Below are 22,570 nucleotides of genomic sequence, written 5' to 3' on the forward strand. Positions count from 1 at the left end.
TTTACATTTAAGAAATTATTTTTTGTAAAACAGAAGGCACATTTGCTGTAGCATGTGTTCTGCATGCCTGCCTTGCAATCATTTTGCTAAATATCATTTAATTGTGCAGAAAACAGCAGTAACTCTGACGTGATTACAATACAGGAACATGGAAAAAGAAATCAACTTAGAAATAGAGCAGAAACTAAAAGCTTTGGTTTACAGACACAGCTCACTAGTTCCCTTTTAATCAAACCTTTATTAACATCATACTTATTAATCAGTGGATAATTATCATTAAACAAAAGTGTTATCATATACTTGATCTATCAGCTGTTCACCCTGTTTTAAATGGAAAATGTGCAGATACTATTTTAAGTGGATACAGGGTTAAAGCAGGATTGTTTAAAATAACTGGAATCTTCTCACCCCACAACAGTTCTTTTAGCAAAATGTTAAATTTAATTTCATCGTCTACTTCTACCATTGAAACCCTACTGCTGTGCAATGGATGATATCTGCCAATTTTATTTAACATAAATACTGCTTCATGGCCCATTTTGCTCTCTGTTTAAGGAAGAAAGGAAGGGCCAACACAATATTATGCATGCAGAATGGGAAATTAAATATTTGGAATTCTGATAAAAAAATCTGGCTCCTGTTTTGATTGCATGACCTTTGTAGTATACAAGTCTCAGTTATATAGTCTTCAGATGAAATTTGCTAGCTGTCTCCTGTATTTGTTTATTTACTAGAGACAAGGTATACTGATACCAGTTCTAAGAAACTTACAGAATATACAGATTGCTTAGCACCATTCATATTATTGTATGTTAAAGGATGAGTCAGGGTTTTAGCTATTGAAAATTGCTTGCCTAAGTACAGGAGCAAATAAAACAATGACAACAAGGGTCAGCTTTGACTCTAGTTGCTTATGGCACACTTCCACACCAAAATGGAATTAGATTTTGGTGCTGTGCATCACTGTCTTTTTTCAGGTAATCTATTGTCTTTTCTAAAGTAATCCATTCTAATTTCCTACAAAGCCAAATAAAAATGTCTGTATGTTTAATACAGTCTCTGCAGTTTACAAATCTGGAATACATGAATGCAAAGTCCAAACAGGTTGTTTTCCTGTGAGTATGCTGCAGTGTTGGAAATGCCTCTGTAATGCTTTCAAACTAGAAGTTTTTTTTTTCAAAACGAAGCCTATGACACGACAATCTAGAAAAAGTGTTCTTCAGTACTTTCATGCAGTTTTGGAAAAGTGAAACATATAGGCCTTTCTTTTGTGAAAAATAACTGTAGAATTTTAGGAACATTTTCCTTGAAATTTAAAATCCATTTGGTTGTGTCAAACTAAATGGTGAAATGTTAACTATTGTTTATATGCTATGACTATCAAATGTACAAATACAAGAATGAAGGATATGAATCATTATTTGTGTCTTTTAAAATACAGAGGAAAAGGCAAATATTTTACATTAACTCGTTGCCTTGTGAAAGTGGAAAAGTATTTCTTAAAAACACAGTCTGTTTCTTTAAATTCTTGGATGGGTTCAGTTCATTGTTCTGTTCTGCTGCTATTTTTGAACTTTACAATCATGACTGTTATATTATCTGGGCAGCCCCTGTAAAACGACTGCAAAACAATACTCTTTGCTCCAAAATGTGGCTCATCTAATCGTTCTTTGATGAATCGTACAGCTTCTTCATTGCTGAAGGCATCCCAGAGGCCATCTGTTGCCAGGATCATGAAATCAGGCTGTAGCTTATCGAGGTCAAAGGTCAAAATGTCTGGGTCAGGAATGATGACATTCAGATTCTTCAGTGGATAATCTCCCAAAGATCGTGACATAGCCAAAATTCCTTGCACTCTCCAGGATCCATTGAAACTGATGAAGCCCCCTTAAAAATAAAATCATTATTAAAATATTGCAAAAAAAATCCAGAAATGTCATACTAATTCAATGATTTATTCCCCTTTCCTACAAACCCACTTACTCTGGTATACTTACTATATGGTCACACAGGCAAGAAAAAATGGAAGTACTCTATGAACACCTTCCAGGCTGCTGAAGATTTGAGCCCTGAGCAACACAAATCTTAGCAGTTATATAAGACATACAGTTACATCTCTATCTACATATCTGAGTATACACACACACACACACACACACACACACACACACACACACACACACACACACACAAAGATGTACAATTTTTATAGTCATTCAGATCAGCCATTGAGTACTTACATATCATACAATGTACAGCAGTCTATTAAACGTCTTTTATCAAAATTCTTTCAATAATAATAGAAGTCATACCTTGACTTATTAAAAGTTCTTGGCATTTTAAATCTCCCATATGCAAGTCATTATTAGTATAAATAGGAATGAGAAGAGACTCAGTCAGATGATTTGAAGCATTACAGGAATGGTAGATTTATTCACCCATGGAAAGAATTAAGAGAATACATGAAATGTATTTATTTATTTGACATTTATTTGACATTTGTTGATAGGGATAGTCTGACGGAGCTTGTGCCTTTTTTCAGCAGAGGCCTGGGAAGAAAAGCTCCAGAGTACAAAGTATACAATGAACATTCACAGAACAAAATAAGATAAGTAATACATACATACATACAAAACAAATTAATTTAGAAAAAAAAACAAGCATGTGATTGATTCTCAGTAAGGGATATAGAAGAAAATCTATAAAAACAAAGAAAAGTTATTATAAAAAGTTTAACTAGATGAACAAAGCTGAACAAATTAGCAAAAAATCTCAACTGAAACAAATTAAATAGGAGGTGTGTAAGGACGAGTTGGGTAGGGTGAGAGCAGAAATGCAGAAGAAGTTAAATATAAGTCTAGAATAAAGCAGAATAGTTAGGTGAATGTCAGTAAGAGAGCAACTGGGGGGAGAAAGAAAATGGTGGAGTTATCAGATAACAGGGAACAAGACAAATAAGGGGGGCAAAGGAGAGATGTAGTTAATATATGAAGTAGGAAAGAGAAGGATATCAAGCAGGATGATTGCAGAGACATAACCAGGCAAAGTTTAGGTAATTTATAAGAGCAGTCTTGAAGTTGTGAAAATGAGTAATATTTCTGAGGACTACAGGAAGCTTATTCCATTTTGAAGCTGCAAGGTAGCTGTAGAGGGTATGTCCTGAAGACTTTTTAGGTTTGTGAATTTGTAAGAGAATTTGATCTGAGATTCTGAGGGAGTGAGATGGCTTGTAGAGAGAGACAAGAGAGGAGATGCTAGGGCAGGAGATAGGTTTGTTTAAGATAAAGTGGATAATAATCAGCTGACTATTAGGTAGCTCTAACCAACTGAGATTATGGAGAGCAAGACAATGGTGAGATTTTGGAGGCAGATTGGCTGCAAACCTGGCAACGTTGTTGTAAGTGGTTTCTAATTTGGATAGAAGAAAGGACTGTATGTTGCTAAGAATTTGAGAAGAGTAGAAGAGGTTAGGAAGAAGGTAAGCCTGGGAAAGTGGGATTCTGGAGCTTAGGGTAAGGAACTTTTTGTTCCTATATAGTAGACCAAGTTTTTGGTGGGTTTTCTTTATACAGTGGTGTATATGGAGGTCAAATTTAAGTTGCCCATCAACAATTACTCCAAGGAGCTTATTATGGGGTTCAGATGAGATAACAATGTTGTTGAGGGAGATGGAGAAAGAGGATTTAAGATAGTTGAGAGATTTAGGTAGGAAAATGAGGACTTTAGTCTTTTTAGGGTTTAAAATGAGTTGGTGGTTAGTAAGTCAAGTTTCAGTAAGGTTAAAGGAGGTTGGAGTTAAGGTGAGCAGGTCAGAAGGGTTGTCAGCAATAGTGATGATAGTGGAGTCATCAGCGTACAGTACGAGGGATGACTGAGGACAGGAGGTGTAGAGTTGATTAGTAAAAATGTTAAAAAGAACGGGACCAAGAATTAAGCCTTGCGTATCTGTACATGTCTTATATAAATGCTAGGAAATAATTAAAACAAATGGTTAGATTAACCAAAGTATTCCTAGATCCTGGAAGCATGTCTTTAGGGACTGCCCTGGTCTTCATGGATTTTTAATAGCCTTGTGGAGTATCCTGAACTTAGTCCTCCCTCTGACTGCACGATTACTTTTCTTGAGCCCTTCTTTTGGTGAGTTGCCTTTCCCCTCTCAAGTAAAACTTTTATATTTGATCCTATTGATAGCCAAAAAAGCAGTAACTAAGAACTGGAAGACTCCCAGCTCCCTTACAGTGGAGGTGGTTAGACTGATGATGATTGAGTTAAAGTGGAGGGAGAGCACGGGGGAGACTATCCACAGTGTATGCAGTTACACAAACAGAAGTGGAACCCATACTGATTAGATATCCATTCACTTACGTAGCATACCTGATCTGCTTATAAGAATTTTTTCAACTGTTTGATTCTTGTGTGCACCCCAGTGGATTCCTATTTTTCTCATTTGTAAATTTTCTTTTCTTTGTTTTTATTTTTTTTTACTTACTCAAATATAGCCTTTACTGTTTCACTGAACAGTCTATGGTATAAATTAGTTTGTGACATAGGATTCTCAGGGTCATGGACCTGGGAGGCCCTTTACATGGGCTTTTAATGTAGATTATATTGTACAAACCCTACTGAAATAGGTCAGCCATGTCCCTTGTGATCAGAACCTGTAATGGTTAAAGTGGTGAAATTGTGTTTTTCTTTTTAAAGTTATAAACTTAAGGCGTTATGCATATTGGCAGGTCTTGTAGAAACTTGGCAGTTTTAAATATGAACCTATGTGCTGAGTACAGACTCCTCATATATGTACAGTAGCTTTTTTTCTTCCTTTTACATTCTCATATGTATTTCCTTTTAATGGATAAAATGTTCAATAAATTGTTTCAAAGTCAGGTCCTAGGAAAGGGATGATGAGGTAATTGTGTCAAAGGAAAATCAGATAACTGAAATAAGGAAAACAGAGTCAAGAAATTTTTCTTTCTTTCTTTCTTTCTTTCTTTCTTTCTTTCTTTCTTTCTTTCTTTCTTTCTTCGTTAACTTTGTTAAAATCCTAACCCAGACGGTTTGTTTTCAGGCTCAGCCTGGTTGGATGCAGAAAATACAAAGATCTTAAATATTATGTCACACATAGAACACATTGTGAAAAGAGTTACACATAAGTAGGACACTCAATTGAATGTTAGTACTATGTTGACATACAAAAATAGGCTTACGTTAATAAGCAATTCTCTCCATAGGCATAATAAGTCTTTATATTTCAAGTTACTACACAGGTAATACTGGTAGCATCATATGCAACAAAAGGAGTCATGGCGAAATGGGGCCTGTTTGTAATGGTGATAGGAAAATACCTCATTCCTACTTGAATTATGAACTTCTCAAACATGTAAAAAGTGTGATAGAAATGAAATTATGCTGCAAAGGTACAACAGTTTGTTAGCATTCCTTTCTAGATGAATGTCTACCTGCTTAACACTTTCTTGAATCAAGGTTTCTAATAACGAAGGAACACTCTTACTTACTTTGTTCAAACCTGAATGATAAGAAAGCATTTGTTAGATCTTAGACTATTCTTCATGTTTTCACCTTGGTTATAATTTGTCAAACTGTGACTATTAACCAGGATGCAGGAAAATGGACTGATCTCAGGATAGGTGGTGATTGTATGGATCAACTTTAGTAGATCGAATTACCAACTAACTGAAATTTGTATGATTGAGATGAGAAGATCGAAATGCTAAAACAATGAAAATGTACATTGCCGAAACTATAAACAAAGAAATGCAAATGCACGTCAGACACCAGCCAGAAGTAGTTGTTGTGTCTTTCGGCTTATCCCGGTGCTGAATGGAAATGGCAGACAGAAACAAAAAACAGGTACTACATTTAAACACTTAATTTAAATTAGAAATGTACCTTTTCAACGCTTGCTAATGGAGATTGCAGTACAGTGAAGATCAGGAAACTTACCCCTTTCACTGTGTGATCTTAGAGTTGGTATATATATAATTTGTAGGGGATGTGGGGAGTGCAGGTGGACTTTCCCCTCTGCAAAAACGTTGAAAAATGTATATTCGTTTGTTAAATTATATATTTAAGTGTAGCTGCTGATTTTTGCCTGTGTTTGCAATCTACATTCAAAAGGTATGGCTGCTGTCTGACATGCGCACTTTCATTTTGTTGTTTATAGTTTCGGCAATGTACATTTTTACTGTTTTAACATTATGATCTTCTTGTCTCGATCAAATAAATTTTGGTTATTTGGTCATTCGATCTACTAAAGTAGATGCGATCATATAGGTGCTATAAATGAAGCACAGAGTAAAGATACGAGAAAAATGACAAAAGAGATCTGGTTATAATTTAAGTAGAATAAATGTGTGTGAAATAGTGAGTGTGGGGATGCTATTATGTACTTTTAAGTAGGTGTAATACTAACTTACATTTCTGTGACTGAGATATCTGAAACACTTGTGTGCACATATTTAAATGTTTGGAGACTCCCACACATCTAGTCATCTGGTTTCCTGCACATTATTCTACACCTTGAAAGTAAAGGTTTTGCACTGGGTAGCACGACATCTTGTATTTCATCACCTTATTTCATAGTTTCAAATCCCAAAAGTTTCACAGTAACTTAAGTAATCAAAAGTGAATCAGAAGTAAAGGAACTCAAGCTATTTATTTTGCTACAATATAGCTAAAGCCTCCAAGAAATTTATTTCTATCCACATAATAGTTTATTAAAAATGGAAATGTAGATCCAGAAATTCAATTTATTACTAACTGCAAGTAGAATATCTCAGAAGCCTGGAAAGGTACAGTGTGCTAGTTTACTGTAAACTGCAGGGGACAAAAAGCACAACATTTACAAACAAATTATCTCGGATGCATTATGCTGAGCAACTAGCTTGGAGGTGTGGATATCCTTAATGAATATGGACACTCCTCCACCTTTAGTGTTTCGGTCCGGGTTTGTTGGCTGAAAGGTGTGATATGAATTATAGCCTGGTAGTGCATGGGTGCTCTCTGGAGCCTTAAACCAGGTCTCTGTCACTGCACAGATTTCGATGTTCTCCATTTTAAGGAATGCCTCAAGGGAGTGCATTTTGAGGTTTAGACTTCTAGCATTGAGTAGCATTACCCTCAGATTTTGCTTGCTTGTACCTGTTACGCTGGTGAATTTGTCATTTGAACCTCGCCTAAAAAGGCCAGTATATGGAATCCCAAGGGTGACAAGTGCAGGCCATCTCTGCAAAGCAGAGTGTTCTGTCGATCATGTCATCCCAGGCAGACAGATACTGGATTCCCTTAGAATGACACCAGAAGCTTAGCCAATTGTTGAAGTCGATCATTTTGTCCTTGTAATGTGGTATCATTCTGGGTGATGGCAGGATGCTACTCAGGGCTAGGGTCATACCTGCCTGGGCTACAAAATCGGAGAGCACCTCCATGTCTCTTTTCATGTAGTCCGGGGAAGTACGTCTCAGGTCATTCACACCAACATGGACAATGACAGAGTCATATTTGTACTTGCTGTGGAGTGACCTGAGTGCGTGCGTTTATGTGGCAGATCCTGGCACCAGACAGGCAGCTGACAGTAACTTTCTCCTTGTTTAGCCTGGTGAGTGGAACATCAGTGTGCCTGACTATAGAGTCACCTACGACTAGAGTGTTGGGTACGTTATGCCTTATGGGCTGTAGTTGAGTGGCACACTGAGTATGTGGGCTATGTGTCATTTGGGTTGTGTTGGGGGGTGGAGGTTGCATGTATTTCTGCTTTGGAGGTCTCGGTTTGGGCAGATTTTTACTGAGAGCCTCCACAATTGTAGGTGTGTGTTTTGTGCTTCTGTGTGTGTGTTTTGGTGATGTAGGTTTTGAGGGACTATGTAACGAGTGTGGTGCGGTGCAAGTGTTTACCTTCTCCTCTTGACTGTCTAGTCCAGTCTTCGGTGAAGAGAGCTTTGCTTCCAGTTTGGCTATATAAGTGCACCTCTTGCAGGTCATAGTGTTGGGTGGTAGGAGGAGAGGGTTGTCTGTGTACATGAGGCAATTGCTGCATTGTCCCAAGATGCCCAGATTCATCAGGTAGACTGGAGAAAACACCACAAGCTGACCTTTAGACATGCCTGGATAGGTGCTTATTTATTAAGTACTAAAAACTGTTTTCCTCTGGACAAGTGAGGAAAGTTGAGTGCTGTAGTAATTTGTAGCTTATTTAGTGCTTACAATGAGTTCTGAACAAGTGCTGAGCTCAAAGAAACAGATTTAAGTGCTAAAACTAAAAAGCTGGCTAGTTGCAAGGGAAAATTTTAAGAGCAGATGTTATGGTGCCAGGAATAGTTTAACCCTAGTTAAGTTGGGGGGGTCTCAGGAGCTTACAAACAGTCCTGGATACAGCAAATCTGTATCTGGACAAGACTTGTTACAGGAAAGGGGGGAAGCAAGTTTAGATTTTTTTTTCAGTAAAGTGGAAATGGAAAAAGCTGGAACAGAAGTTAATTCAAGGTTAAGAATCTGAGTGGGTTGGCCTTCACAAATGTTCTCTATTAGATTGAATGAACTAATGACACTAGACTGGGAGGAGTGTTCCAGATCAAATATACAGTATGGGCGGGTGACTGCAAAGCCACCAAGTATAAGAACACCACAACACTAGGGAGGGTAGATGGGAAGAATTACAGTTCCTAGTTCTAGCCACTAAATGAAAGTTTTAAAACAGACCAAGGAGCAAGCAGACTCTAGATAATGCTTTTAACTGTAAACAGACTAGATTAGAACACAGAAACCTTAAAAAATCAAAAATGCACAGAAAAGTTAGGATAGAGCACTCACAAGCAGAAAATACAACTCTCAGTATGAAAAAGCAGTTTACAGTTAAGTAATTAAGTAAACGTGCAATTAGAGTAATGAAACAGTATCTAGCAATGAAAAATGCAGTTAAAATAGTATAAAACAGTACATAAATGCAACAGTAAAAAAGATTAACTGTATAGCACAATTATAAGCATTTCAGAAGTGCAGTTCAGTGAAATAAGTGTAAGAAATAACTTATCCTGCTCTTGGAATCTTAAGGATTTTCCGCTTAGTTTCAGTAATGAAATGCCATCCACAGCCTGATAAATACAAGCACAACCTTTTCAAGACACAGGGTTTATATACCAGTAAGGATGGAAGAATTAGAAGATCAAATTACTACTCAGTCCCTGCTATTACCCAATCACTCTTACTACAGAAGGTCAGGAGGCCCTATTACTCTCAATAATAATGAAGACAGACTAATCAGCAGAAAATGGCTGCCAGAAACACAGGAAACTCAAACAAAACTACCAGGCCTAGACAACAATAAGCCTCTATCAAGATTATGCCACCTGAGCAGAACACATAAACCTCATTTTAAAAGCATAAAGATTATGCCACCTGAGCAGAACACAGAAACTTCACTTTAAAAGCATAGAAAGAACACTCACAAAGATAAAATACAAGTCTCAGTATGAAAAGGAGTGTACAATTTAATAATTAAATAAAAATGCAATTATAGTAATGCACACTATTACAGTTCCTAGTTGTAGCCACTAAATGAAAGTTTTCAAACAGATCAAGGAGCAAGCAGACTCTAGAGAATGCTTTTAACTGTAATCAGACTAGATTAGAACACAGAAACCTCAAAAAATCAAAAATGCACAGAAAAGCTCAGGTAAAGCACTCACAAACAGAAAATACAACAATCAGTGTGAAAAAGCAGTTTACAGTTAAGTAATTCAGTAAAATGCAATTAGAGTAATGAAACAGTTTCTAGCAATGAAAAATACAGTTACAACAGTATAAAACAGTACATAAATGCAACAGTAAAAAAAAAGCTTTATAACCATGTAAAAAGTAGTAGATTAACTGTATAGCACAATTATAGGTGTTTCAGAAGTGCAGTTCAGTGAAATAAGTGTAAGAAATAACTTATCCTGCTCTTGGAATATTAACGATTTCCGCTTAGTTTCAGTAATAAAATGCCATCCACAGCCTGATAAATACAAGCACAACCTTTTCAAGACACAGGGTTTATATACCAGTAAGGATGGAAGAGTTAGGAGATCAAATTACTAATCAGCCCCTGCTATTACCCAAGCACTCGTACTACAGAAGGTCAGGAGGCCTTTTTTATTTATTTTATTTGAAGTTTACTAACAGGGTAGGACTGGTACAAGACCCCTTTTCTGTCACAGTGCAGGCCAGAGAAGACAGACAATAGGGTGGGGGTTGGCCTGATGGTTAAGGTGTTTACCTTATAGACACAAGGTGCAGAGTTTGATTCTCACATGGGGTAAATGGCTAGGCTTAACATGGCCTGAAGGGGCAGGTAGCCTAGTACTAACCTATGAACCTATGAAAACAAGAATATTGCAGTGGTACTAATCAAAGTTACTGTGAGACAGGTAAAAAAAATCTGCCATGTTTTCTTAATGTGGATACAATGTCCAGAAGAAAGTACTGATGTTTAAGTCACTGATTTAAAGAAAGGAGCTAAAAGCTGTGAGTTTGTTGAGTGAAATGATTTGTTTATTTGTGATGAAATTGTGAGACAGCTGAAATGATCAGATAAATGGAAAGCTGATGTGAAAAGTTTTAACATTAAAGTGACTGATGTTTATAGAGTGAATTTACTTCAAATCAGTTAAAAGAACTCACAAAAAAAATACAAATGCATAAAACTGCATGCAAGAGAAAAAATAAGACAATAAAAGATTGTAAAGCAAGCACTGGTCAATGTCTAATGTAGGCTTGTGTTAGATATTATGAATATAAATATGCTGAAAGATAAATTATAGAATAAAAAGTTTGCTTGAATATATGTATAGAGTTTAGCAATGTAAAATGTGCATTCATACTATATGTATAACAGACAGGCTTCTCTTCACAGCATCAAAAAGAAAAGCCTAACAAAGCAATATTGGAAAGCAAGGATTATATGATTTTCTCATGTTTGCAGAACAAATATCTATTAACAGACATCATTTTTTATAAAATTCAGCAATATGTGATGTTTTTTCCAGTAGGAACAGTTTATACAGATGTTTCCTTTCAGAATGGCATCCTCACATCAGCAAAAGTGCTTACATCACAAAAGGACAATAGAAAAGTCTAAAAACAGACATTATGTGACTTCCCATAGAAGGCCAGAAAAATATACTGAGGAAATAACAACCTCTTGTGTGCGTGACTAGCTCTGTATTTAGCTATTGTAGTAATTCAGTTATGTGAGAGAAGGACAGAGAGAAGGACAGAGAGAGGTATCTTGTAGAAGTCATCATTCATATCTGTAATGAAGGAAAACTTTGTAAATATATGCTACAAATCTGACAGACTACGTGTGGTTTGTTATAAAATAAGTTATCTGTAACTGTGCTTATAGCTGCAAAATATATTTCTTTATCAGTGCAATTTGAAAGGCTTGGTGATTTAAACAGACTACAGATGGAGTCATGATGTGTCTCTGATTCAGCAGTAAACAGCACAGCAAGACTGTGTGTCTTAAGAAGACTTCAAATCCCACAGTAAAGCAGCAGTAAGCAGAGAGCAGCTCAATATTAATTTTTCAGCTTGCACAGGAAATGAACTGCAGTAATATGGTTATAGATGTATTGTCAATAAAATGTGAAAATATGAGTCGGCTGACAAACTGAAATTAGGAAATCAATCCAGTGCATTTAAAGTATTATGTTGCCCAAACTTTATGGGTAATATAAGCAACATATCAGTAATACAGTTGCCTTTTAGTTTCTGTAAGGTCAGGTTTTATATACATATAGGTTCATAGGTTCCTAGGTGTGTACTAGGCCAACAGCCCTGGAGCCTTTAAAACCTAGCCCATAGAAGTGCCCTGGCACCATGTCGCCATTCGTTCCCGGTGCATCTATCAAGCAGAGCCACTGGAGTGATCCCGGGGTGAACTTTCTATTTTCCATCCACTCATCAAGATTTCTCTTGAAAAGGGCCACTAAGGTGCTCTGCTTGACATGTATGGGAAGTCAATTCCAGAGCATGGGCGGTCTCTGGGTTATGAACCTGTCCCTCCAGCATGTTATGTTGATTGTGGTAATGAGGTTGAGGTCCCAGGAGTGTGTGGTGCGGAGGGATTGTGATTTCTTTAGGTGTAACATTTCTAACAGGGCTGGGTCAGACATGGCTTTATAAGTCAAGCACAGATCACCTCTTAATAGACCATATGAGACAGAGAAATGCTGGAGTTTTTTGAGTTTGTCCATGTAGGGCATGTGTTTAAGGCCTAGTCTTTGCGAGGTACTTTTGTAGCCTTTCCAGCTGTTGCAGGTGTTTAGTGAGGTACATGCCAAATGGGGCATTACACTCAATGATCAGTTTTAATGAGGGAAGAGTAGAGAGAGATGATGACCTCTTCCTTCCTGGATGCAAAACCCTTGGTAATGAGATGTGCCACATAGAAGGACTTTCTGACCACAGTGGCAATGTGGTGGTTGAAGGAGAGGTTACTGTCAACCTGTGTCCTCAGATCTCTTATAATGCCTTCAGTGTTCAGTGGGCTCCCATCAATGTTGTAATTAGAGGGAACTGAGTTTTTTCCAAAGGGAATGACAATGTATTTTTTGGCATTAAGCGTAAGGCCATGGTTTCAACACCAGTCATTGGTCTCAGTGAGGCCTTTCTGTAGGATGTCTACATCACTTGGGGAGTTAATAATGGCTCCCAGCTTGCAATTGTCAGCGATCTTGGTCAGCCAGAGTCCCTCCATATTGGCCTGGACTTCTGAGAAGTAGATGCCAAACAAGAGAGGACCCAGGACCGATCCCTGTGGGACTCCACTAGTGACTGGTCGGCAGTCTGACTTGGAGTCTGCTACTTTCACACTGTGGTTTCTATCTGTGAGCCAATTTGCAATCCACTTAGTGATATAGGGGTTGATGCCTAGTTTGGTGAGTCTATCAATAATTCCTGAGTGGGGAATGGTATCAAAGACCTTGGCCAGATCAAGGTAGGCTGTATGAACTGCCTCGCTTTTATTCACAGCTCTGGTGACTGACTCAAAGAAGTTGACCAAGTTGAGCAGGCATGATCTACCCTTCACAAAACCAAATTGCATGGGATCCAGAGTTTGGAGATTCTCTATATACTTGTTAATTAGGTCCATGATGATGTGCTCCATAGCCTTACATATCAGACTCGTCAAGCTAATGGGGCAATAATTCCCAGGGTCTGTAGTCACTCCCCCTTTATGGAGAGGGATGACTGTAGCAGTGTGCCATTCTGTAGGGACAAAGCCTAAGGTGAGGCTGTGATTGAACAGGGCACACAGGTGTGCTGCCAGTTCACTTTGTAGTTCATGTGGAACACAGCCAGGGATATTGTCGGGTCCCATGGAAGCTTTATTTGTGGCCTTGGACAATGCAACTTTAACCTGTGCTGCAGTAATGCTGGGTGCCTGGCATTCTTCCCGTATTGTGATTGGTCCTTTGGGGGGAGAGGGGTAAAGTTGGCACTGAATCTGTCAGCCAGTACGTTGGCAATATCTGTTGGCTCAGTATAGGAGGTACCATTGTGCAGTAACTCAGAGCAAATCTGGGTATTGTCATGGAGATTCTTGATATAACTGTAGAAGGCTTTGTGGTTGTTTTTAGTGTCTGCCGCAATTGTGCCTTCATCGCTAGCTTTAGAGGTTTTGATGAGGGTTCTCAACTTTTTGTTGAGGCTAATAAGGGAGTTTTTCCAGTATTGGGACTTCACCTTTTTCTGCAACAGTTTCTTCCTTCTGTTGCAGAGTTTGTTAATGGCAGGGGACCAACACATTGGCTTCCTTTTTTGGAGGAGAGCGTCTTGGTTCTGTTGGGTATGGCTAGTTCCATGCATTTATGTACGTGTTCGTACAGTGCATTGGTGTATGATTCGGTGGTCATGCACCTATTTTTCATTTGCATGGGTGCTGTTAAGTTAGCCACCTCTGTTTTTAGGAGCCCAAAGTCAGCTTTGGAGAAGTTTGTCATGGTGGTTACCTTTGCTGGTGGTGTGGGTGAGATGTGGATTTCCATGGTAATTAGTTTGTGGTCGGATCTAACCAGGGAGGAATTGACTATTGGTGTTGAGCAATGGTTGCCCATGTTAGTAATAACCAGGTCAAGGATGTTGTTTTCTCTAGTGGAAGTAAGAATGAGCTGGTCCAGCAGACTGGAATTAATGAATTCCAAGAAGCATTGGGCAAGTGTATTGGTGCATGAGTAGTTTTCCCAGTTAATGGAAGGGTAGTTGAAGTCACCAATTATGAGAGTGTTGGGTTGGACCCTAACAGTTTCCAGGGTGCTTAGGAATGTGGAGTGAGAGTCTTGGGACATGGTTGGGGACCTATAGCAAGCTATGACCTGAATCTTCGTCTTACCCACTGTTAGTTGTACCTGAAGTATCTTTGATGTGCTATGCTGGGCTGCTAGTCTGGAGGTGTGCATATCCTTTATGAATATGGAGACACCACTGCCTTTGGAGCTTCGGTCCATGTTCTGGGACCAAAAGGTGTGGAATGAGTTTTAGCCTGGTACTGCAGGGGTGCTTTCTGCTGCTTTAAACCAGGTCTCTGTTACAGCACAAATGTTGATGTTCTCCATTTTGAGGAGTGCTATGAGCGAGTGCATCTTGAGATTTCGACTTCTAGTGTTGAGCAGCATGACCCGCAGATTGCATTTATTTATAGTTGTCATAGTGGTAATTTGGTCTTTGGAACATTGTCTAAAAAAGGCACTATAAGGGTTGCAAGAGCCTTTCCCAGTATCTGGAATCCTAGGGGTGACAGATGCAGGCCATTTCTGGCAAAGCATCGAGGTCTGTCAATCATGTCATCCCAAACAGACAGATACTGGAGCCCCTTAGAATGACACCAGAAACTTAGCCAATTGTTGAATTCAATCATTTTCTGCTTGTACTGCGGTATCATTCTGGTGATGGTAGGATGCTGCTCAGGTCTAGGGTCATACCTGCCTGAGCCACATAATCTGAGAGCTCCTCCATGCCTCTTTTCATTGTAGTCCAGGGAGGTGCAACTCAGGTCATTCACACCCACATGGACAATGACAGAGTCATACTTGTACTTGCTGTGGAGTGACCTGAGTGCGTGTGTTATGTGTCCAAGCCTGGCACCCGACAGACAGCTGACTGTTACGTTCTCCTTATTCAACCTAGTGAGTAGGACATCAGTGTGCCTCTCTATCGAGTCACCTATGATTAGTGTATTGGACAAGCTGTTTTGCCTTAGGGGCTTAGGTTGAGGGGCACACTGTGTAGGTGAGCTATGTGTCTTCTGATTTGTGCTGTGTTGCGGTGGTCAAGTGCATTTCTGACTTGGAGGTCTTTGCTGTTTGAGTAGATTTCTATTGAGGGCCTCCATGAAGGTGGGTCTGTGGTTTGTGTTTTTATGTGAGAGCTGTGGTGGTGGGTATTTTGGAGGGCTATGTGTTCCATGGGATTCACTTTAGACAATCGAATTCCCAAAATCTCGAACCTCATATGGTCGAGACCAAAAGATCGAGTTTTGGAAACTCGAACTTCTAAAATGAAACGCAAAAAAAAAAAAAAAGTCAAACATTGCTTTTGCTGCATCCCCCCATGTGGGGGGCTGTACCCCCCACCCCCCCTACTTAAATATACCAACTCTGAGATCGCGCTACAGTGGGGAAAAGGGAAATCTCCCATATTGCGCTGTATGCGGAAGCGCAAAATGGGAGATTTCCCACTTCCTGTCAACACCACAAAAAAGATAACAACATTACGTACGCACAGAGCGTACAAGAAGCCTTGCCTCTGTGTGCACGTAACGTTTTAAGGTAAGTAAAGTGTTATTTTTTAAAACTTTTCATATTCGATATACTGAAAAGTCGATCATATGGTCTCGACCATATGACATTCGAGATTTCAGTATTTCGATTATGTAAAGTGCTTCTGTTCCATGTGGTGTGGTGCAGGTGTTGGCCGTCTTCTCTTGACCAGTTATTCCGGTCTTGGCTGGAGAGTGCATGTCTTCCAGTTTGGATAGATAAGTACATCTCTCACAGGTCTGAGTGTTGGGAGGTAATAGGAGAGGGTTGTCTGTCTACATGAGACAGTTGCTACAGTGGATATAAAAAGTGTACACACCCCTGTTAAAATGCCAAGTTTTTGTGATATAAAAAATTAGACTACAATAAATAATTTCAAAACTTTTCCCACCTTTAATGTGACCTATAACTTGTACAATTCAATTGAAAACAAATCTGTTAGGGGAAAAAATATAAAAAATAAAAAACGTACAATAAGCTTAGACTAATACTTTGTTGAAGCACCTTTTGATTTAATTACAGCATTCATTCTTCTTGGGTGCACACCTGCCATCAATTAAAGAGATTCTGATTAACACCAAATAAAGTTGAGCTGTCCTAGTAGGATTTTCCTGACATTTACTCAGTTGCCTGCTACAGCAAAAGTCATGGTTCACAGAGAGCTTACAAAGCATCAAAGGGATCTCATTGTTGAAAGGTATCAGTCAGGAGAAGGGTACAAAAAAATTTCCACAGCATTGGATATACCATGGAACACAGTGAAGGCAGTCATCAAAAAGTGGAGAAAAAATGGGACAACAGTGATGTTGCAAAGAACTGGACGTCCATCTAAAACTGATGAAAAGACAAGATGAAAACTGGTCAGGGAGGCTGCCAAGAGACCTACAGCAACACTGAAGGAGCTAGAGGAATTTCTGGCAAGTACTGGTTGTGTACTACATGTGACAACAATCTCCCGTATTCTCCATATGTCTGGACTAAGGGCTAGGGTTGCAAGACAGAAGCCTTTTCTTACACAGAAAAACATCCAGACCTGGCTAAAATTTGCAAAACAATACATCAAGTCTCCCAAAAGCATGTGGGAAAATGTGTTATATTTATTTTATTTATTTATTTACATTTACATACAGCAAAAGCCATGGTTCACTGAGAGCTTACAAAGCATCAAAGGGATCTCATTGTTGAAAGGTATCAGTCAGGAGAAGGGTACAAAAAAATTTCCACAGCATTGTACCCTTCTCCTGTCTGATGAAACCAAGGTTGAACTTTTTGGCCACAATTCCAAAAGGTACATTTGGCGCAAATTGTGAACAGTTCCAAATACCAGTCACTTTTGGCCCCAAACCTTCAGGTATCTGTAGAAATCTGAAAATGAAGAGGAATTTCACCTTTCAACATAACAATGACCCCAAGCATACATCCAAATCAACAAAAAAATGGCTTCACCAGAAGAAAATTAAAGTTTTGGAATGGCTCAGCCAGAACCTTGACCTAAATCCAATAGAAAATCTGTGGGGTGACCTGAAGAAGGCTGTGCACAAGAGATGCCCTTGCAATCTGACAGATCTGGAGTGCTTTTGCAAGGAAGAGTGAGCAAATATTGACAAGTCAAGATGTGCCATGCTGATAGACTCCTACCCAAGAAGACTGAATGATGTAGTTAAATCAAAAGGTACTTCAACAAAGTATTAGTTTAGGGGTGTACACACTTATGCAACCAGCTTATTGTATGTTTTTTATTTTTTATATTTCCCCTAAGAGATTTGTTTTTCAATTGAACTGTGCAGGTTAAAGGTATAGAAGCCACAGTGGTGCAGCGGTAGCATTGTCGCCTCACAGCAAGAGGTTCTCCTGTTCAATTCTCAGCTGGAGCGCCTTCTGTGTGGAGTCTGCATGTCCTCCCCCCAGTCAAGTGGCGTTTGAAAGACATGCATGAAATGGGTGTGCCTTTGTTGAAGGTTGGGTGTCAAGCTGGCACCTTGGCACCATAAAAATCTACTGCCAATCATTAGCAGACCAGAGTTCCGCTGTGGCGACCCCTAACTGGGAAAAGCCAGAAGAAGACAGGTCACATTAAAGGTGGGAAAAGTTTTGAAATTATTTATTGTGGTCTCATTTCTTTATATTACAAAAACCTGGCATTTTAACAGGGGAGTGCATACACTTTTTATATCCACTGTATAGGCTGCATAAATACAATATTCTCTTTGCATAGGCCTAGAAATGCATCCATATTATAGCAGACCTTTGTCTTCATGCTATATTTCACATTTTGCTTTCAGCTTCAGTAAATACAGTTTAAGTAGAAAGGAATATTTCAGTCAATAACCTTCAGGCCATGAGACTGATAAGTCTGAGATGCACAGAGTTCACAGCTTCCCAAGGGAAATGTTACAAGATGTGTAGACTCAAGGGAATATTTTATGTGTCAGAGAGACTTTGCAAAGACAGAAACATAGTTAAGACATATTTGCAGATTAGGCACCTGCAATAATAAATCTTATTTAGATGGTACAAGGCTTGGAAGCCAAGGTCAAGGATGCATGTAAAACTAACAAAGGAAATTTAGAGTTTAGATATTAAGATATACTTTTAAGTTACAGAGTTGCAGAAGTCAGCACAGTACACTTCAAATCATTTCAGTTTTCAGAGCTACAGAAGCTTGAATATCCAGTTATCAGTTTTTGTCTTGGTTCAAGATTTGTTTGGATATTGTTGCATTCAAACAGCTTCTGTTATATGACATTTATCTATGCTGCTACCTGCCATTCTACATCCATTGTAATAAAAAACCTGCCAATCTACATTCCTTGTAATAAAAAATCTCCCAACCTTTGTGTTTTCTCCTGCTCATTATATGCATTATGTTTACCTCATAATAAACTGCATTTATCAGACAATCAGAGGATTTTGACTTTTATTCTGAAAAGTGCAAAGAATGAAACTGTGAGATTCGGCACTTGTTCAGTCAGATATAGAAAGCTGACTGATTTTAGCAGTTTCTAAGTCCACAATGGACACACACACACACACACACACACACATATATATATATATATATATATATATATATATATATATATATATATATATATATATATATACACACATAAACACACACACGTGCACACATGCAGACATGTACATACATACATACATACATACATACATACATACATACATACATACCTGCATGCATATACAGTGACCTCAGTAATGGCCATGAAAATATATATGCTGTACCTATTGTCCGTCTTGAAATTTTGTCCAACTTAACATTTGATGTTGCTAGTATTGACAGTGTTACAGATGAAGTCTAAACTTAGACAGACAGACAGGTAGACAGACATAGATTGATAGATAAGACTAGATGTTTGATTTGTTTGGCAGAGAAAATTAAGGCTCTGAGCTGATAAACTGTTTACTGTAGTACAGGGTTTGATTCCTTCAGCGTCCATTTGCCTACTGTGTGACTCTGGGTGTGTCACTTAACCATACAGTTTTCCTGGGTTACCCACTGAAAAGGCACACTTTCATCCAGTTGGCATGCTTGGTCAACCAAATGTATAAAATAAATAAGTAAGTGATGGGACATGGTCTAACTTTCTTTAACTTAAGAGTAGGGTCTATAGTAGAACATCGAAGTTTCAAAACTTCGAATGTTCTAATATTGGCCACTATTCAACGAAAGCTGAAAATATCGAAGCTACAGAAAATCAAATTTTTTCCCAGGGAAAGAATTTGGTTGTCCGTTTCTGTTGCTTCGGTATTTTCAGAGCTGTGGTGGAAAGTTACAGGTCGGGTTCAGGTAAGTGTGCGATTGAGAGCGGGTTAGCTTAGTTAGGGTTAGGGTGCGGGTTAGGTATGTGTGCGATTGTGTGGACGTAAGGGTTAAGGCGGGTTAGGTGAGTTAGGGTTAGGGCACGGGTCAGGTAAGTGTGCGACTGTGCGGACATGCGGGTTAAAGTGGGGTAGGTGAGTTAGGGTTAGGGCGTGGGTGAGGTGAGTGTGCGATAGTGACGGACCTTAAAGTTAGGGTTTGGGTTAAGGTAAGTGGATAGTTAGTGGTGTATGTATAGTTTAGCGTAGGGTTAGGTGTAAGATTTTAGGTGTGTGTGTGTGTGTGTGTGTGTGTGTGTGTGTGTGTGTGTGTGTGTGTGTGTGTGTGTGTATGTGTGTGTGTGTGTGTGTGTGTGTGGGGATTACTGCTTGTTTGGTGTGCTTGTGTTGTGTATATGTGTTTTGGAACAGCAAATTTTTTCCCTAAGAAAAAATTCGCTGTTCTGTATGTTCGATGTTTTCAGCTTTCGCTGAATAGGGGTCGATATTAGAACATTCGAAGTTTTGAAACTTCAATGTTCTAATATAGACCCTAAGAGTACACATCCAGTTTTAATCCCCATCAAGTGATCATGAAAATCCTTGAAAGAAAAGGGCCTCGTGACAGGTTTGTTTCACACTGTGGACGCACACACATGTAAGATGCTGTCCCAAAAAAGACAGGTAGTAAATAAACATGATAAAAACTATATTATCATGAAGATATTACAGCTTCTACAGATGTGTATGAGTTAACAAAAATGTTAAATAAACACACAAAGAATATTGCAAGAAATATAATCTCTCTATCTCATATCTGCCAGTAAGGGGTGGACATATCTCAGGACATTTAGGATAAAAGAATATTGCTGAAGACCTGCCTAAAAAGGAGCATGTGAATATAAAGAGGAAATAACAGCAAAACCTGTACATAACCCCACAGCAGTGTGGACTCTGTACATAACCCCACGGCAGTGTGGACTCTGTACATAACCCCACGGCAGTGTGGACTCTGTACATAACCCCACGGCAGTGTGGACTCTGTACATAACCCCACAGCAGTGTGGACTCTGTACATAACCCCACGGCAGTGTGGACTCTGTACATAACCCCACGGCAGTGTGGACTCTGTACATAACCCCACGGCAGTGTGGACTCTGTACATAACCCCACGGCAGTGTGGACTCTGTACATAACCCCACGGCAGTGTGGGCTCTGTACATAACCCCACAGCAGTGTGGACTCTGTACATAACCCCACGGCAGTGTGGACTCTGTACATAACCCCACAGTAGTGTGGACTCTGTACATAACCCCACGGCAGTGTGGACTCCTGTAGGGAAAAGGAGAGTTTCATACTGTAACACCATCTACTGCATTGTCAGGATTTGCATGATTAGTTTGGCACATTTTCAATGGCTGTTATGTTTTATTTAAGCATATGTCATGGCACAGTACCATAGTGCTGGCATTATATACTGCTACACACCGTTGGCAGTAAACAAAAAGTTAAAATCATGAAACTTAATATGCAAGTATGAGCATTTAGATGTGTGGTTTATTCATGACAATGTGAAATACCAAAAGCAAACAAACCAAATGGATAAAGGCTGCCTCAACCCAAAAACCAGATAGAACAAAAACAAATAAGGCAGCCAAGCACAGCTAAGGTACATCCGTTTATTAAAAAGTGTTAAGTGCTTTTGTGCAGGAGCTCTGCACTTCTTCAGACCAGATAAAACACTAATAGCAACTACCATTTAAATATAAATGTTGAAGGCTTGTATGCTTGCTCATTGATGTCAGTTGTTCTTAATCGGTTGTTTATTGATTGTATTATTTAAATGGTAGTTGTTATTAGTGTTTTATCTGGTCTGAAGAACTGCAGAGTTCCTGCATGAAAGCGCTTACCACTTTTTAATAAATGGATGTACCTTAGTTGTGCTTGACTGCCTTATCTGTTTCATGACAATGTGACTTAGTTTCACAAATGGTGTCTAATTCTTGAGCCATGCAATTTATTTGTGCATAGCTCTAAAAGTATATGGCTGTCATACTAGCAGTTTGTTTTGTTACCTTGTACTATACTAAGTCTCTGACTTGCACATGTATGAAAAACAGTACCACGTATCCATTCATTCAATACCCAATGTATCCTTGTTAGGGCCACAGGAAAGCTGGAGCACATATTGATATCCCACGGGCAAAATGAAGTGAAAGTAGTCCTTGATAGGATGCCTGTCATTTACACAGTCTCACATATTAAAACATATTTAATTTACATAAAAAAACAAATGTATAAAGTTAATAGAAAATAACTTTTACAATTTTGGAACACAAACTGCTAAGGTATGCATATTTTACAAGTGCTATGTACCCAAAGTCCACTTATGACCAAGTCAAGTGGGAACTTTACTGTTCTCGTGGTTTTGAAAATGTAACAGATATGCACATGGAGTGGTTTCCAGAGAATAACAATGAAATAATTCCTTAGAAGCACTTAAATCTAGGAAAAGAAAGCATTTAAATCTAGGCATATCTTGTAAAAACTTTGCACGAAATTCCTGCATACCATGACTAACACCACAAAATAAACCAAGTCCTATTAAGTCCTACATTAACTGTGACAGAGCAATGTTCTTCTTTAAAGGAATAAACACTATGAGACTTGTATGCTGAAAACATCTTCAATATATTTTATACATCTTGAAAAACAAAACTATTTTGTTTTCTTGTTTAAGGTCAATTTGCCAAATTGCATTTAAAAATGTAGAATTTATGTTTGTAGCATAGCAGTGACACAGCATCCCTTGAAAACTGTAAGAAGAGATGGTGGCTGGCTGGAAACATATTGTCTACACACCACAACACACCACTGAGAAATAACAACACAGCTGCTGCTACCAATTTGTTTCTCTTGCCACCTTGCTTTACTTT

At 38.7% G+C, this 22,570-nt stretch overlaps 1 protein-coding gene across 1 annotated transcript in view; it reads right to left on the reverse strand.

The window, feature by feature from the left end:
* Nucleotides 1–218: 218 nt before the first annotated feature.
* PPM1L (protein phosphatase, Mg2+/Mn2+ dependent 1L) overlaps nucleotides 219–22,570 on the reverse strand; it is a 1,339,716-nt gene continuing 1,317,364 nt past the window's right edge. The window contains exon 4 of the mRNA XM_044069977.1: nucleotides 219–1,887. Coding sequence (XP_043925912.1) covers nucleotides 1,544–1,887 — 344 coding nt within the window. The 3' untranslated portion in view covers nucleotides 219–1,543. The remainder of the gene's footprint in view (nucleotides 1,888–22,570) is intronic.

This window comes from Protopterus annectens, chromosome 4.part1, assembly GCF_019279795.1.
Source record: "Protopterus annectens isolate FY-2018-M chromosome 4.part1, PAN1.0, whole genome shotgun sequence".
Classification (NCBI taxonomy): domain Eukaryota; kingdom Metazoa; phylum Chordata; order Ceratodontiformes; family Protopteridae; genus Protopterus; species Protopterus annectens.